This window comes from Pipistrellus kuhlii, unplaced genomic scaffold (assembly GCF_014108245.1).
Source record: "Pipistrellus kuhlii isolate mPipKuh1 unplaced genomic scaffold, mPipKuh1.p scaffold_m20_p_20, whole genome shotgun sequence".
Taxonomy (NCBI): domain Eukaryota; kingdom Metazoa; phylum Chordata; class Mammalia; order Chiroptera; family Vespertilionidae; genus Pipistrellus; species Pipistrellus kuhlii.
The window spans coordinates 2,457,884-2,475,249 of NW_023425516.1; the positions used below are offsets into that span (position 1 = coordinate 2,457,884).

At 51.1% G+C, this 17,366-nt stretch overlaps 1 protein-coding gene across 2 annotated transcripts in view; it reads left to right on the forward strand.

Annotated features, from left to right (window-relative positions):
* The window catches only part of KSR2 (kinase suppressor of ras 2), a 271,878-nt gene that overhangs the window by 245,701 nt on the left and 8,811 nt on the right, over window positions 1–17,366 (forward strand). For both annotated transcript variants that reach the window (XM_045585402.1, XM_045585403.1), the window contains exons 15-17: window positions 10,380–10,476; window positions 11,489–11,622; window positions 15,653–15,784. In XM_045585402.1, coding sequence (XP_045441358.1) covers window positions 10,380–10,476; window positions 11,489–11,622; window positions 15,653–15,784 — 363 coding nt within the window. The remainder of the gene's footprint in view (window positions 1–10,379; window positions 10,477–11,488; window positions 11,623–15,652; window positions 15,785–17,366) is intronic.

Sequence of the window (17,366 nt, forward strand, 5' to 3'; positions counted from 1 at the left end):
TGCAGGGAAAAACTCAAGATCTTTTTCTCCTAGAAAGGTCTCTGGACCCATTCCCTTTTCCCATCTCCTGTGTGGTTTCTGAAGCCATACTGGGAGGTGACAGGCATACAGGCAACACAGGGCTGTTTGGGTACCAAGAAGATGGTGATTCTGAATCTTTGAAGTGAACAGACCCTCCTGCCCATGGACTGAACAGGGATGGAAATCGCAACCTGAAATTGACAACTCAAAAAAAAGTACATCACTGTTCGCCCAGTGGGAAGAGGCGAGCCCGGCTGGGAGAGAAATGTCATTTTCAGGCTGCCAGCAAGTGTGCTAACATAGAATATGGAGAGCCAATGAAATCCATCATCTGCGTCTTCCATGCTGCCTACTTGGAATTATTTATGAAATTGCCTCTGAGAACCTTGACATTTCGCTTCTAATTTTAACAGGATGATGTTTCCTTGGGGCCGATACTGTGGCATGTGTATCAACGTGGAGGGTTTGTTCCGGGTCCTAGATGCTCAAGACCTGTGTCCATAATCGAAAATTTCAAAAATGACTTTGTTTAATAATTCATTCTCCCACTCAGCCAACACAAATAGGAGCTCAGCGGCCATTGCACCACATGGAAAGGGTCCTCTGAGGGAAGGTGTGTGAAGGGTGTGACAGGAACTGGGAGGGAAGTGAGATGGGCTGTTCCCTAAAGAAGACATTTTGGGAGAAGTGGGGAGTGGAGAATGTGTTCCTGATGGAGGGGGCAAAGGGAAGGGGGTAGGAGAAAGGAGATGCCACAGTTGGAAAAGCACCAGTGGTTCAGTTGGCTTGGATGGGGGCACCAAGGGTGAAGCCCTTGACCCTCAGAGATGAGCACTTGTAATAAAAGGGGTGGATAGTTACCAAGCCCCCTGTGTGCCAGGCACTGTAATGAGCATGTTACCAAAGTTCACAGCCACCCTGAGAGGTGAGTATACTCGGTTGTCCCCATTTTGCAGACCTGGCTCTGTCTTGTGCTTATAACAGAATACCCTAACCGGTGGCTTATAGATGGCAGCCATTTATTTCTCAGAGTTCCCGAGGCTGGGAAGTACAAGATCAAGGTGTGGACAGATTCAGTGTCTGGTGAGAACCTGCTTCGCCATCCATAGACGGCTGTCTTGTCAGTGTCACCTCACGTGATGGAGGAGGCAAGGGAGCTCCCTGGTGTCCGTGGTAGCCAAGCCTTACTTTGAAAATCTGTTTCAATTGCAAGTCCCGTCATTCCAAACCTACTTTAGAAGGTGTGGGAACAACATGCAAGTCTGTGCTGATTTCGCACAGATGAACGAAAATCGCCATTTGAGTTCATATGGGCACTAATGCCATCATAACTAATTCCACTCCACCTTCATGACCTAATTCCACTCCACCCTTGTGACCTAATTCCTCTCCACCCTCGTGACCTAATTCCTCTCCACCTTCATGATCTAATTGCCTCCAAAGACCCCACCTCAGTGCCATCATATTGGATTAGTTTTCAATAATGAATCTGGGGGGACACAAACATTCCATCGCCTATAGTCTCCAAGGAGTTTTGTTACTTGTACAGGGTTCCCTGAGTATGAGCAACTCAGGTGGAGCAAGTGCTCGATGAAAACCACACACACACACACACACACACACACACACACACGCAGAGGCCTGGGGTCCTGTCTTAGCCAGAGGGGCAGGATCGCACATGCTGGCTCCAGGGTTTGGATTAAATCCCGAAGTCCCCTTTCCTCATGTACAATGAGGCCTCCTGTATGCACCCACAGCGCGGCTGAAATGATGTGCCAGCCTCCACTCTGGTGGAAAGGACAGCGTCGGGACTGGCACGAGGTCAGGCCTCTGGCTCTGAGCTCTGTAGGGAATGGTCTGGCTGGTCCTAACTTCTCTCCTTCACATCCCAGCCCCAGGCCTGGGCACCCGCTCCCACCAAGGTACCAGCCTCAGATCGCTGCATCTTTGCCCTCAAAGCTTTGAAGGTAGAAGCTAGAGCGCCTGTGGGATTTAAGGAGGCCCGGGAGGGCAAGATTTATCAGAAAAACATGAAGGGATTCTCTTGGTGCCCTGGAGTTAAGAGCTTAAGGGAAAAATAACCCCAAATGAACTCAAATGATGATTTTCGTTCATCTATGAGAAATCGGCACAGACTTGCATGTTGTTCCCGCACCTTCTAAATTAGCTTTGGGAATGAGGGGACTTGCAATTGTAACAGATTTCCAAAGTAAGGCTTGGATACCAAGGAAATATTCGTAATAGGATTACATTGCGTTTTTATCTTTCCCATGAAGATGCAACATTGTCACATGACAACCTTTCCAGGAACCAAATCTGTGTTTTTTAACCTCTCTGGGCATTTATTTTCTGTTTTTAAATGATTGAGAGGTGAGGTCAATACCTGGGGTGACCCGCTTTCTATCTGCAAAGAGCAGGAGAAAGCTATTAACAAAAACACAAAATTGAATCTCACCAAGCACAGGTTCCCATCCGCCTCTAGTTCTTTAAAACCACTGTGCTGCCCAGTTACGTACAAATGGAGGGGCCTGTGGGCCTTCGGGAAGGACCATGCTGGCTTCAGGATTGAGGAAAACACAGCTGCTGTCTCAGAGATTTCCATTTCCCTGGCGATGCCTCCCGTAAAAGTTTAACCCTAGCCAGAATATCTGATTTTTGTTTAGTTTGCTCTTGTCACTTTTTCTGTCCAATTCTCTTCTATGACCTCAATGATTTTGTACTTTGAGGACCACCAAATTAGTCATAATAGCCAATATTTATCAAGTACTTTTTATGTTGTAGGCACTAACCTTTTTACATGTTCTATTAGTCAAGATGGGATAGCCTTATGCTGCAGTGACAGACAATCCCAAAATCCTTGTGGCTCACTCAGAGCTGGTTTCTTACATAAAGTTTGTCATAGGCGGGGCAGTGCTCCAGGGCAGCTGTCTTCCATGCAGTTACTCAGGGATCCAGGATATCCCAGTCCCGTGGCCCTGTCTTATCATCCTGTGACCTCCAGGGGCACAGAGGCACAAAACAAGTGAGACTGAAGATTCAGCAAAGGGCTTCTGGGCCCCCAACCAGGAAGTGACGGGTCACTTTTCATCGGCCACCACCTGAGACGGGGAAGTGAAGTACCCCATGGGCCTGGGAGGGGGCGCTGTGGAGCAGAATTTGTCTCTTTCATGCAAGAGTATCTAATTTAATCCCCCACATCTGTGAGGTGGGGTCTGTTTTATCCACCTGCTTTTGTTTTGAGCAACTTGCCCAACAGCAAGAGGACCAGGGCTGGCTCTGGAACCCACTTCTGTGCAGCTCAGATCCCCAGCTCTTACCCGCCCGGTGCTGTGCCCCCAGGATCTGTCTCCTCAGCACTCTTTTTCTGTTTCTGTTTCTGCTTCTGAAAGGGACCATTTCTCCCAGCACGTTCCTCTGTCGCTAGACTTTCTCCATTCCTCGTGGGGTGATGCCATGCTAGTTCAAGTTCCTTTCCCTCCCAGTGTCTCTCCCCTTGCCCCCCAGTACCTCTCCCCTCCTGCCCTTCCCCTTCTCACCTGCCATCTCCATTCATTCTCTTGGGCCCCTGGTCACCTGGGCGGAAGGACACGGCCATTTGGGGTTACAAGCATCACTGATCTGTCTGCCCCTTCCCGCTTACCAGCCACACCGTTACTTTAGAAACTCATGGTAAACTGTCTTCCTCAGCAGGATTGAACTTTTCCAGAGAAAGGGCTGCTGCCAGGGCTTCCGGGCAGCACCAGTCACTTGCCCTCTGCCCAGAACATGCTAACCCCCGTGCAAAAGACCAGCAGAAACTGCTGCGACCCTCAGAGTCGCAGCCAGAGAAGCTCCAAGCAAGTCTGAGCTGCCTGGAGTGTGGATTCGGCTCAGACTGTACTTCCTCATCTCAGTCTGTCGCCAGTTCAATATTTTCCAAACTGTCTGTAGCATAAACACGTGTGTCTGGTTTCATTTCAGTCTGATTCAGAGGTGCTTTTTTCCTTGCTTTTTTTCTCGTTTTACAAAAGTAACACGTGTTTATGGGAGAAAATTTAGAAAAGAGATAAGCAGCAAGAAAAAATAAAACTTGAAAAGCTCCTAATCCCACTTCCTGGAAATAATTCTGCTAACACCCTCAGAGTCAATCCTCTGTGGATTTTTAATGCATATAAATTAGGTAGTATGTATATGCTTTTGAAAGACAGAATATTCAGTCTACTATTGAGCTTTTTTCTTTTTCTTTTTTTTCTTTTTAAATGTGGTTCTGGTCAGAGAGCAAGAAGAAATGATAGGTTTTGATATCCAGCCCTGGAGGGCGGGGCCAGGGGTCTGTTCGGCTTTTTGATGCCATGCGGAGCCTCAAGCAGGGAAGCATCTGGAAGCTTCATCGCCACCATGACCCAGTTTGTCTCGTGGCCAGTTCTGTGCACTGAGCCAGTAGGCAAGACGGGCCTTGTCATAAACACTGCCCTTCCTGCCGCAGTGAACAACGGGAAGGGAGGTGGCAGGAGTCATTCATTCCAGCACTCAGCCATCCACTCCTTGCGGGAACATTTCCTGAGCACCCCCTGGGTGTGGCCAGCTGCGTGCTGCCCTCTGGCCTTGCAGACTCTCTCAAATGACCTAGCCTCTTCAGCCTGCCCTGTTTCTCTCTGGGGGGACCCCTGGGCATCCTTGCCCAGAGCAGCAGACAATGAGGCCCGCATGGACCATGGGCTGGCCCGGAATTTGGAGGGTGGAGGGAAAAGCCTAGCATTGGGGGGAGGGGTCCTCAGCGAAGCTCCATGGACAAACGGGTTTGTGGAGGTCCGGCCATCAGTTTCTCCGGGGCTGAATCATCTTTTCCCACGGGATCTTAGAAATCCTGGAAAGATGTGAGGATTTGCGATCTGGACTCAAATCCTGACCCTGTCACCTGCTGCTGGGGCCCCTGGTAGGTGACCTAAGCTTCCTGCCCCTGAATTTCCTCATGTGCACACAGTGTCCCCCTCGGAGGGCTGGCACAGTGCCTGTGAAGAGCCCCATGGATGAAGTCTCCACTCAGTCTGGTGTTTAACGCCTTCCTAACCCTTATTTGCTAATCTTTCTTTTAAAAACAAAAAGCGGAGGCCAGGTCCTGGGCAGGCCGCAATGCCAAGCGAGGATTTAATTTTGTTTCCTAATGTGTTTGTTTTCATTGTATTTGTTTTTACATTTTGGGGGGGCTAGAGATTCTTGCTTCCAATCTGGTCGTGATAGAATGTAATGATAGAAAGTGTTACAAAAATCCACTTACTTTCCAAAGGCAGTGCATCTAAGGAAAACTATAGGAGGTGACAAATAATACTAATTGGCTGATCTGGCAAAAACCTCACTGTGGTTCTGGAACAACTGCTTGCAATGCGAGGGATGCCGAACGAGATGCATAGTCTCACCCTTAGGAGATGCTGAGGGGATGTGCTGCAGCGTTAGGGAGCAGCCTGCCCCGGGGTGTCTTTGGACAAGGTCCAGGAGAGCAAGTGTTGGATGGTGGCCGGACCATGCAGTGTGACAGGAGGCAGAGGGCTGGCCAGGCTGCTGTTGGAAGTGGCCTGGAAGCCCACACCTCTCCAGAGGCTGTTTATGCCCTTGTGCGGCCCAGACCCGGGAAGGCAGATGCCCAGATGCGTGGGTCACAGGCAGCGGCAGGAGCGCCCCCTAATGCGAAGAACCCCATCCCAGTCCTTAGAGTGCTCAGTGCAGCCAACCCTTAGAGAGAACCCAGTAACACTGAGAGTCTGTCTCCTTTCCCCTCCCCCTTCTCAGAGCTTTGCTGCAGCATCAAAGGCTGGAGAGAGTGGGAGGAAAGAACCTTAGCAAAAACTCAGCCTGCTCTCCAGGCAGCCGGGGTTCCTGCTTTGCATATTTCTTTGCCTGGCAGGCTGCTGTCATCTTTCTCCACCTGGGACAGGAGCCTTCGGCCAGCCCCTTGCTTAATGGAACCCCATAACTCTTCATTCCCGGGTGCACGTGGAGTTAAGCAGGTGGCAAACAGCTGGCATTTCTCACTGAGGAAGCTCACCCAGCACTTTTGATTAGAAGGCCCCAGAGGCCCAAGGTTTAATATCTCCCAAGTTAGATTCATGAACTGAAAGCTCTGGCCTGCGGCTGGAATTTGATGGAGCGTGCAACCTGTTGCTGGGAATGGGATTTATTTGCTCAAGGGAGGAAGAAGTGGAGGGCAATTAAAAGGGGTTTTGAGTTTTTAAAGGTGCTTAGAAGGCAGCGGGAGGAGGAAGGACTGTGCATCCCTGCTGGCAGAGCCAGTGTTTTTAACTCCCCCTCTGACTGAAACCAGCTGCCTCGGAGCAGCCAGGGCCTTTGCCATGTAAGGCCACTCTGGTTCTGAGGATCGGGATGTGGACACATGCAGGAGGCTTCTTCAGCACCCCACCCATGGTCACAGATGTGGGTCTGGGAGCATCCTCACATGAGTCCCCAAGGCCGAGCGGCACCGAGGTGGCAGCGCTGGGCTGATAATCAATGTCTTCAGAGGTGGCTGCCCCACCCCAACACACACACACACACACACACACACACACACACACCCTCCCCACCATTCACCCCAGCCTGGGTTCTGGGCCTGGTGGTGAGGAGATCGGGGGAGGGACAGGAAGTGGCCAGCTTGTGGCCACTGTTTGGGCAGAATGAGTCAGTTTGGGCAGAGGTCCTTGGAGATAAACCCACATGGTTTCATTTCATCGTTTCTGACAGCCTCTTTAAGGCTGGTTTACAACGAAAGTCTCACACTTGCTGTGTCATCTTGGCCAAAAGGCTCCCTGTGTCACCTGGGATGTGAGGTGGAAAGGCCTTACATGAGCTGCTTGGAGCCAGGCCTGGGAGGCATGGTGGCCTGCGGGCGAGATCAGAGATTTCAGTCTCTGCTTCTCTTCTTGGAAAAACGATGTTTGTTGAAGAGAGAGACTGAGAGGGAGGGAGTGTGTGTGTGTGTGTGTGTGTGTGTGTGTGTGTGTGTGCGCGTACGCACATGCCTAGAGGGGCTACTAAATATCTCCTCCTGCCACTAGAACGCCTTCTCCTGACCCCCCAGACTGGCACTGTAGGAGGCCAGCAGGCCTCATTCATCTCCATTGCCGTGAACGTCGTTTGTAGCCACATTACAGTTTCCATTCACCGAGGAACTGTGACATGCCCGAGTCTCAGAGACAGTGGGACAAAATGCCTGGCTGGGCACAGCCCGCCTCGGGAGCTCCTAGCTCCTCTGCAGACACTGCCCTGGGGACAGGGAGGACGTTAGGAATGGACACCTCGGGTATTGGCTTAGATTTCCTTTTAAATTCCTATGCCGTGGATTAACGGTTCATCCTTTTCTTGCTGATTTTCTTAAGTAAACTTATTTTTGGAAGGATAATGTACCTGCCAGAGAGTCTGGATCCTAAGAGCACAGCCTGGTGGATTTTCACTAAACGCATCTCCATAGAACAGGCACCAGATCAAGGCCACCTGCTGCCCCTCGCAGCCCGCAGCCCCACGGGTCACCTCTGCTGCCTGAGGCACGTCTTTTTCTCATTGTGTAAATTCAGTGTGAGTCTTGTGTATCTGGCTTCTTTTCTCAACACTTTAATGAACTTCATTCATGGTTGTTGTTGTTGTGTTCTGTTTGTTTGTTTGTTTTTGTGTGTGTATATGTGTGTGTTTTGTGGTTGGTTTTTGCAGTTAGCAACGGTTTGTTTATTATGCAGTACGGTATGAATATAGTTCTTTTTGTTATATGGGTAAATGACAATTTATCAATTTTTCAGTTGATAAACATTTGTGTTAGTTCCAGCTTGGGGCTATTAGGATAGGTTGCTGTTAACATTCTGGAACATTCTAGTACGTGTGTGTGGGTGAATACGAGTATGGATGCCTGCTGGGTACGTGTTTCGTTAGGGGAGAAATTGCTGGTCGTGGGTTATTTGTATATTTCACATAGCAGACGCGCCAAGCTGTGGGCGCACCATTTGTATCCCGTCCGTCAGGGTTAGCGTACCCCGGGGCTCCCGACGCATGGGGCAGTGAGGAAGCAGGTGACTGCAGCTGCTGCTGGAGAGCAAGGTGTTCATGGGAAGAAGACAGGCTGGACACTTGAAGCCTGCGACCTGTCTTGGTTTTCCTGAGCAGCGGAGTCGGAGAGTCGGGGAGCCTGTTGCAGTTGTTTGCTGTGCCATCTGCCGCGGGATGGTATTTTCTTGGCTCTGCCCTGCAAGGAGTGTAGGTGTCTGTTCAGGACAGAGTATCCAGGGGAGGGAATCCGCCCACAGTCCCGCCTTGGGAATATTTAAATGTCAATGTGGTTAATTGGCTGCGCAGCCCAACCCCCTCCAGCTCTCCTCTCGAAGCCTCAGCAAACACACTGCCTGCCTCACCGCCTCACCTCACCGGCCCTGGGGGACAGCTTTGAGTCAGCGACCCAGACAGACAGGTGAATCAGACTCCCTGTGAGTCAGCGACCCTCACAGTAAGCAGGTGAGGAAGTGAATCTTAGAGATCATGGGCTAGCATTTTGGGTGAGTGAATGGATGGATAGAGAGATAATAGGTGTGTGTGTGTGTGTGTGTGTGTGTGAACATGTGTGTATGTGTGTGTGTGTAAACGTGTGTGTGTGTGTGTGTGTGTGTGTGTGTAAACTTATGTAGGCTTGCACAAATGTGTGTTGACCATTTGCTACTTCTCTTAGTAGCCAGAATTACCTGAGTACTTACCATGTGTTACACAGCCGATGTCATGTTATTCTCTTATGAACTCTAGAAAGCAGGAACTAATGACTGCTTTTTACTAGCAGTGAAACAGGCTCAGAGGGGGTAACTCACCCACCTGGGATCACACAGCCAGTAGCTGACAAGCGAGGATCCTAACCCATAGCATTCAGCTCTAGGCCTCTGTTCTTCTAACCGCTGTTCACACTTCCCACCAAGTGCCAAGCAAGGTACGGAGCCTATTTTTCATTCTGTCTTCCTGCTCACTATGGGAGGTGGGAATCATTAGTTCCCTTTAACAGATGAGGAAACAGAGGGCCAGAGAGGTGAAGTACCGCACCAAGACACACAGTCACTCAGGAAGAGAGCTGGGATTTATTCTGAAACCGTCTAATATGGGAATTCCGCCCTCACCCACACTATCTCAGCCAAGTCTAGCACACAGCAAGGGCTCAATAAATTCTAAGGGAATGAATGGAATGCCTGTGGTATTTCAGCAGTAAAGTCATAGATCAAAGAAAAATGCAAGCTCTAATGTTGAGGTAGATGGAAAATGAACTTTCCTAATGTCATTCCAGTTTCTTTCAGCCAACATTGGACCCTGTGAGTGAGATGTTGGTGCTAGGGGCTGGGGATGCTCTGGTGAATCTGGAACTCCATTCATTCATTCATTCATTCACTCATTCACTCATTCATCCCCTCCCTCCCTTACTCGTTCATTCAGTGACTGTTTACTGAGTTCCTGGTCTGTGAGTGCCTGGTCGGGTTCACTTTGCAGGGGAAGGACAGATGTGCATGCCAACAACTAAATGAGAAGGTGTGACTGCCACTGCCTAATGTCCCTTTCCATCTTGTCATTCATCTTAAACCACTGGTCCTGGAAATGAACTCAATGAGGCTGAAAATAGTTTGAAAAACCCTCTATCTAGACAGGCATCTGGTTTGGGGGAGTATTATTGGTCTTTACACACTTCTGTCTGAAGACTAATGCATCATTTACTGATGGTAATTAGTGTGCATCAGTGGCCACTTTGCTGGTCTTTTATCACTGTCCCCACAAACCACGGCTCCTGGCGAGCAGGAGCAGCTGGGATGAGAGGCCGGCAGGGTGCTATCTGAGAGGGGTCTGAGGACCCGTCCATCATTGGTGTGTGCACAGCTCTCCCTCCTGAGACTCTGGGAGAGAGGGAACTTGGCTGGATTCCGTAGAGTCCTTGGAGGCTGGGGTGGGTGGTGGGGTGCGGTGAAGATCCTGGAGAGCCCAGAAGAACTTGCTCCCAGACGCACCTCCCAGAACCAGCCTGAGTTCCCGCCCCAGGCTTACTGTACCATAGTATTAACAGGCATGTCCACAGGTCCACCCTATTACATGTCACTTCTAATAACTGTGTGGGTCACCTCATCTTAAAAACATATTGTTATTGATTTCACAGAGGAAGGGAGAGGGGGAGAAACATCAGTGATGAGAAAGAATCATCAATCAGCTGCCTCCTGCAACCCTCTACTGGGGACTGAGCCACAACCTGGGCCTGTGCCCTGACCGGGATTTGAACTGTGACCTCCTGGTTCATAGGTCAATGTTCAACCACTGAGCCACACCAGCCGGGCAAGGTCAACCTTATCTCAACAGCTACCAACGATTTCTCTCGTCCTTTTCAGCCTCTGTAAAGGACGGACCCTCTATTCGGTGGTGCGGGACGCCAAGATCGTCTTGGATGTCAATAAAACCAGGCAGATTGCCCAAGAAATTGTGAAGGTACTGTAGGGTCTGGGCCCCCGCTCCCTGAACCTCAGAAAGACTCATAGTCTGACTACAGACCAATAGTCTGGGCTTAAAAGAAAGCAGACTTGACTTGACAAATGGTATGCCAAGTGTACGTAAGAATTTTGCCCCAGGATACAACCATTAGGGCTGGTGTGTCAGCGTTGGGTTCCTATCTAGTGCCTCGTCGTCATGATAATTGGACATGTACAGGGACCAGGCGGGAGCGTTCTCCTTGTTAGCATCCTTTACTCCGCAAGCCCTTGAATTCCCAGGTGTGTTAGCCATCTCTCTCCAGCTGCTGGGGAAACATCCAATTATTGGATGTTATTTGGGATTAAAACAAGCAGGAACATCCTGTGTTTTCTGGCAGATGCCTCATTAGTCAGTATCCGGTCTTTTATTTCCATTGGAAGTGTCAGGACTAAGGGGTGAGAAGCAATAAAAATGTAACTTCTCATAAAGGCAAACAGAACTCTAGACACCCACCCTTGAGCTGCACCTTCAACAGGTCCTTCTCCGTGTTTTTGACGATCAAGTCCCGCCTCTTGAGGAACGCAGGGTGTTCGACAGGGGCAGGGGCGAGGTTAAGTACACTAAGAGCAGGTCTCCTGCGGGAGTTATTTGTCAAAGAGGAATGGGGCAGGGGTGGAGGGGTGGGGGGATAATGAGATTCCTTTCTCGGGGGCCCTCAGCTCAGATTTGTTCCCACCCTTTTTCTTCTGGAGAGATCTTCCTTTGTTTCTAATTCAGGAAACAGCGGAGCTAGCTGGAGCCGGTCTTGCAGTGATCTGAGGGCGATGGCAGATCTGTGTCTTGGGGATCCTGCCTGTTCCCATCTGCCAGGCCTTCTCCCACCCACCTCTATGCCTTTGCATTTGGGCCCTGGTTCTGCTATCGGTGTGGTCACATGGGCAAAGCAGGGAGCGCGAACCAGGAACCCGGGCTGCGGAGGCAGCGAGCACTCAGGTTTCCTCTGACAGCCCTGTCTCCTTGCTCCTGGCAGGGCATGGGCTACCTCCACGCCAAGGGGATCCTGCACAAGGACCTCAAGTCCAAGAACGTCTTCTACGACAATGGCAAAGTGGTGATCACAGACTTTGGGCTCTTCAGCATTTCCGGGGTGCTGCAGGCTGGCAGGTGAGAAGTGGTGGGAGAGCTCAGAGGGGTTCTTGACAGACAACGATCAGGACAGGACGGGGTGTCATCCTAAATGGTTTTAGTGACCTACGTGTGGGCTAGCCTGAGGTCACCTCACTGAGCAGCCAGGCCGCCTCATGATGGTGCCGGGCTGACTCCCAGGTGGGCACCGAGCATCCCGAATCCTGCAAAGCCCTGGCCCTTGAGTTTCACTGGAGGACTCTTCCCTCATCCCAAGTGCTCACCCGGAAGTGGGAATCACCCAAGAGCCTCCTTCCAAGTTTTCTTATGAATCCATTCATTCTAGTGGAGCAGGACTTCAGTTAAGAGCAAGGGATTTAAAGTCAGACACACCTGGGGCCCAGCGTGGGTTGGCCACTTACTCACTGTGACTTCAGTCAAGTCATGGTCATTTTCTGAATTTCACTTGCCTTGTCTGCAAGGAAAATGACGGATGGGGTTGTGCTCATCCCCGGGTCCTTGTGCGGATCAAATCAGATGCCACATGCAGTCCAGCGCAGTGCCTGGGGCACAGGAAACTACAAATAGTAGCTGCTGCTGAGTTGTAATTAGTATTAATTTGCATAGACCTCCTCAATATCACACAGGAGAATCATTAACCACCAGTTAAGTAATTAACTCTCAGGCGCCTCTCACCCTAGAGCGAGGTGACCGTGTGAAAAACAGCTTGATCCCAAGTAAACAACCCATAATTCAGAAGGGCCGCCTGTGTGGCTTTTAATTTGGAAAGTGTGTGCGCGCGCGCGTGTTTTCTCTAACGGAGCTCCACATATAACGAATGGCTTGCCTCCCAGAGAGGCAGCCTCACAGTTTCTCTCCTTCCTCTTCATTCTTCCCTTTGAGGATAACGGTGTCTTTGCGCTGCACCCAGGCCTCCTCAAAGTGAACTTTGTTCACGCTCCATAATACCCCGAGTCTACCAGTAAGTCCCACCGTCCGAAATCAAGTGAGACTTGATTTGGCTCTTTCTGTGTAATGCAGAAACGAACAGAAGCTTACATTTCATTTTTAGATTTTACTCCACCCCCCAAAATTCACCGCAGTCTTCAAAACCATATAGATGAGCATCTAAGGTAAGAAAACAGGCAGAAAATGATCAGATACATCAGTAAATAGAGAGGTGGAAAGAGGCCTTGAGTCAGAACCCAGAAACCAGGCGGGCTGGCTCCCCGGATCCTTCCTTCCTCTGGCTCCCAGCAGCACTTATTTCCAGGTTTGCTGCATGGGGACCCGCACACTCCCCCTTTGCCATCACCACAGCCCCTCTTTCTTTTATGGCATTCTTCCTTTGGGCTCTACTCTCAGCCTCATTTCTGAGTCCTCAAGGTAAAAAAACACATCCACAGCTAATACCTAAGCCCACTGGTTGTGTGGCCCTGGCAGCTAACACAGCCCTGTGCCAGGCACTGTCACCTTTCATTCCTGCACCGGCCATGGGAAACTGTGTACCCATTTTGTAGGTGGGAAAATAGAGACTGTGGTCTGCTCAGGGTCACAGAGCTAGTCAGAAACAGATGGGTCCTTTTATCCCTGCTGTTCACAGGCGATGTGTTCTGTCCTGTCCGCTGTGTAGGGCACAGGAGCAAGTCATGTGTCACTGACGGTGAAAAACTGAAATTTGGACCATTTCCTTATTTAATGTAGAAATTTGAACAGTGATTCTCAGCTACACGCTCCCGCCCCTCGCTGGGACATTTGTGATGTCCGCAGACATGGTTAGTTGTCACAGCAGGGAGAAAGGGTGTCTACAGGCCAGAATGCTGCTCACCATCCACATGCGCAGAACAGCCCCACCCGAAGGACTGTCCAGCCCAAACCGGAACTCAAACTCCTGCAGCCTCTCGTCAGGCTTCTCCCGCCCCCAAGCGAGGTCTGCAAGACGACTTCAGGGAGGATATGAACAAACATTTTCCATATTAACTTTAATGTGTGCTTAAAAAGCGCAAGTTCCCACTTAAGGTCATGTTAAAAGGTAACCTATTAACATATACAGGAGTGAAAAAAAAGTCCGTTTGTTGTAAATAATAGTCTGACGTAGCACTGTCCAGGGTGGTCGCCACTAGCCACAGGTGGCTATTTTAACTTTAATTCAAATAAGTAAAAAGCTCTCTTCTTCAGTAGCCAGGATGGCCAGGGGCTGCTGTATTGGAAGCACAGGTGCTGCTCTCCAAGGTGCTGAGTGAGGGCAGGACCCCGTGTGGGATGTGAAGGAACGAGTTCAGGAGGCAATGCCTCCCCTTGCGGGGCTCAGAGGCCACCCTGGAAGAAGCCTCCAACCCAGTCAGCCTGAGGCCCCACTTTTTGTTTGCTTGTTTGTTTGTTAATCCTTACCTGAGGGTATTCTTTCCCATTGATTTTCAGAGAGAGAAGAAGGGAAAGATGGGAGGGGGGTGGAGATAGAGAGAAGCATCAATGTGAGAGAGACACATTGATTGCTTGCCTCCAACACATGCCTATCTGGGAATGGGGATCACCAGGGATCGAACCTGCAACTCAGATATGTGCCCTTGACAGGGAATCAAACCTGAGCCCTTAGGTGTGCAGCCAACGCTCTAACCACTGAGCAACCTCAGCCAGGGCACATCCTCACTCTTGATGGTTCGAGATACCCATCCCCTTCTCCCACACCTGCCACTCTCCTGTATCAACCGGTCCTTTTCTAGGAGAAAAGGGAGACCCACAGGAGGTCAGACTCCCGTCTCAAATGGAAAGTTGTGCCCTTGATAAGGATTTAGTGTGAAGAAGGGAGCCAGCTTCCTGTCTCCTGTAGGGCTGGGTCCTGAGGAATGCTCACAGATGCCCAAAGGTGCCCACGCAGCATGGTTTGTGGTGCTGGAGCCACCAAGGCCCACCTCCGGGGTTGGGTGGACACATTTGAATGGACGCACAGGATGGTATCCTCTGTGCCACTCACACCGGAGTTCCTGGGGTTCTAGAACACCCCACATGGGCCTGCTTTGGGCCTTCGTCTCACTGCCCCTCCTGCCTATAGTTTTCATGTTCAGAGGACTGGATCCTTTGGGTCATGCCCATCTTAGCTCACATTTTACCTAAAGCCAGCTTCCTCTCATCTTTGACACTTTCCCTTTTTAACTTTTTGTGCAATGCTTGCCATCTGTGTCTTTCCTGTTTATTTAATTCACTTGTCATCGCCTTTTCCTACCAAAGTTCAGGCTCCAGGATGGGGTCCCGTTGGTGCGAGAACAGCCTGGTGTCATAGTGCGGGCTCCATAAATACAGCTGGTCCTCATCACTCACCGACTCCGGGTGTGGAGCCCACCTACTCAAATGTACTGGGAACCCCAATCAGCATCACGTCCATGCAGTCATTCAGAGCATGCAGGGTGGGGAAGGATTGGAGTCACGTGACAGGCCTGTTCCCTGCTTCGGCTGAACAAAGGGCCACTCTTCCCTGTTGCTCCAGCGCCCTGGGGAGATGACCAGGGGTGGAGCTGGGGGTGCCTGCCATGCAGCACAAGAAGCCCCAGCCCTGGGGCCAGCTGGCAGTGGGTAGAGGGGCAGCCCCAGACAAGCACTCGGCACTCGGAGCCTCAACTTCTCTTGTGCAAAATAAAGAAAACAGAATGGACCAGGACGGGTGGTTTGGGGATTTGAGATGATGTATGTGAGAGGTGTGTGCGCATGCGCATGTGGGTATCTGTCTTTACTTCCCAGGAGCACCAATCTCGGATTCGCTGGTACATGTGTGGAGTCTACAGAATGTGACCCACAAATGATGAGAATCGGCTGTATTTATGGAATGCAGCGGGGGAGGGGCGCCTCAGAGGCGAAGGGACCCCACGATGGTTTGGGTGTTGCGTGTCTCTCCCCAGACCAGCCTTCCCTGTGCCACTCCCACTGGGTCTTTAGCCTCAAGTACAAAGTCAGGCAGTGCTCCAACAGGGAGATGCAAGAAGCCAGCAGAGATGGCACAGGGGTTTGGGTCCGCTCTGGGGCCTGACCCTCCCGGGCCAGCGACACGGGACTCACCCTGTGCTTTGCTTTCCAGGCGGGAGGACAAGCTGCGCATCCAGAACGGCTGGCTGTGCCACCTGGCGCCCGAGATCATCCGCCAGCTGTCCCCCGACACGGAGGAGGACAAGCTGCCCTTCTCCAAGCACTCGGACGTCTTTGCCCTCGGGTAGGTGCCCCCCTGGCCCTCGAGAGCCTCCGCCCAGCAGAGGCCTGCGTCCCGGGTTTCCCTCGGCGCTTTCGGAAGGGACAGGGCCCCTGTCTGTGGGGGCACAGCGGCTGGGTGTCTGGGATTGGGGGATCTGACGGGTACAGTAGAAAGGGTGGCCCTGGCTAATTCCATGCCTGGTTTCTAACTGGTTATGGACCATGGCAGCCACCCGGCTCATTCACAACCACAACAGTGTGTGCAGAATGGAAGAGAAGGACAGGAGTGAGGCCGGGTGACCAGTGCAGGCGGAGATGCTGGTGCTGTCCACTGAGTCACTGCCAGCGGGTGTGGGAACTGGAATTGGAGATGCATTCAGAAATGGGAGCGATGGGGTTTGGTGGTGGACGGGATGTGGGTGGCAGCCAGATTTCTACCGTAAGCACCTGGGCGGAGGGAGAGTTAGCACCTCACCAAGGTAGAGAGACCCTGGAGGTGGGGCAGGAAGGCCGAGGGCCGATTGTACACCGTGAGTTTGAGCTGCCCTGAGCTGGCCAGTGGAGCCAGTGGAGCCAGCCAGAAGGCGCAGAATCTGCACATCTCGAGCCTGGGACAGAAGAGTTTAGGATTGTCAGTGAATGGTAACCGCCATCCTGGGAGAGAACCCCATGTCTGTTGTTTTTTTGTTTTGTTTTTAATTGATTCCAGAGAGGAAGGGAGAGGGAGCAAGGGATAGAAACATCAATGATGACAGAAACATCGATGGGCTGCCTTCTGCGGGCCCACACTGGGGATCGAGCCTGCAAGCTGGGCATGTGCCCTGAACAGGAATCGAACCGTGACCTCATGGTTCATAGGTCGAGGCTCAAGCACTGAGGCACACGGACCGGGCTGAGTGAGATGTCTTTGGAAGTAGAGGGGGTGAGGGTTCAGGACACACAGCCCCAAGGTGCGGGCCCAGTGCTCTGAGGAGGTGCCGCTGGGAAGGCTTCTGTGCTCTCCTCCCTCCATGGCCCGGCTCACCCTCACCTGAGCCGTCCGGGCGGTGGCAGGGCTGGCGGAGATAACGCTGGGGAAGCCGCAGGCCTGCAGGTGTGTGTAGACAGGCTTGGCACCACGGAGAGATCTTCCACGGAAAAGTACCCACTGTGCCCCCTCTGTGCAACCTGGGAAGGGGGTTCCTGCCACATTAGGATTCTCAACTGTCATCAGGACTGTCCCTTGGACCCATTAGTGGCTGTCATTTCCCTGATTCGTTTAGGCCACAATCTTTATCTAGTTAGAAACTATTATCTGAAACCAAATTCCACTAATTAAGTGGGTATATTTTCATATAAATTTAGCAAAAGAAAGAAGAATGTAATTAACAAAATGTACCAAAGTAAGTAATTACTTTTCCACTGGTGTTTTCATCTTCAGCAACTGGTATTTTTCTTTAAGTGAGTTTCTCTTGCAAGTTGGCAATTCATTGCGGAAGAAAGTTCTAAGGAGACCTTTATTCTGGTTTCCTGCCAAGTAGATGCCCCTTGGTGCTTGGGAGCGCCATGCTCAACATGACTTAGAGCCAAAGGGACTTTCAGAAGCGCAGTGAGCACTGTGTCCG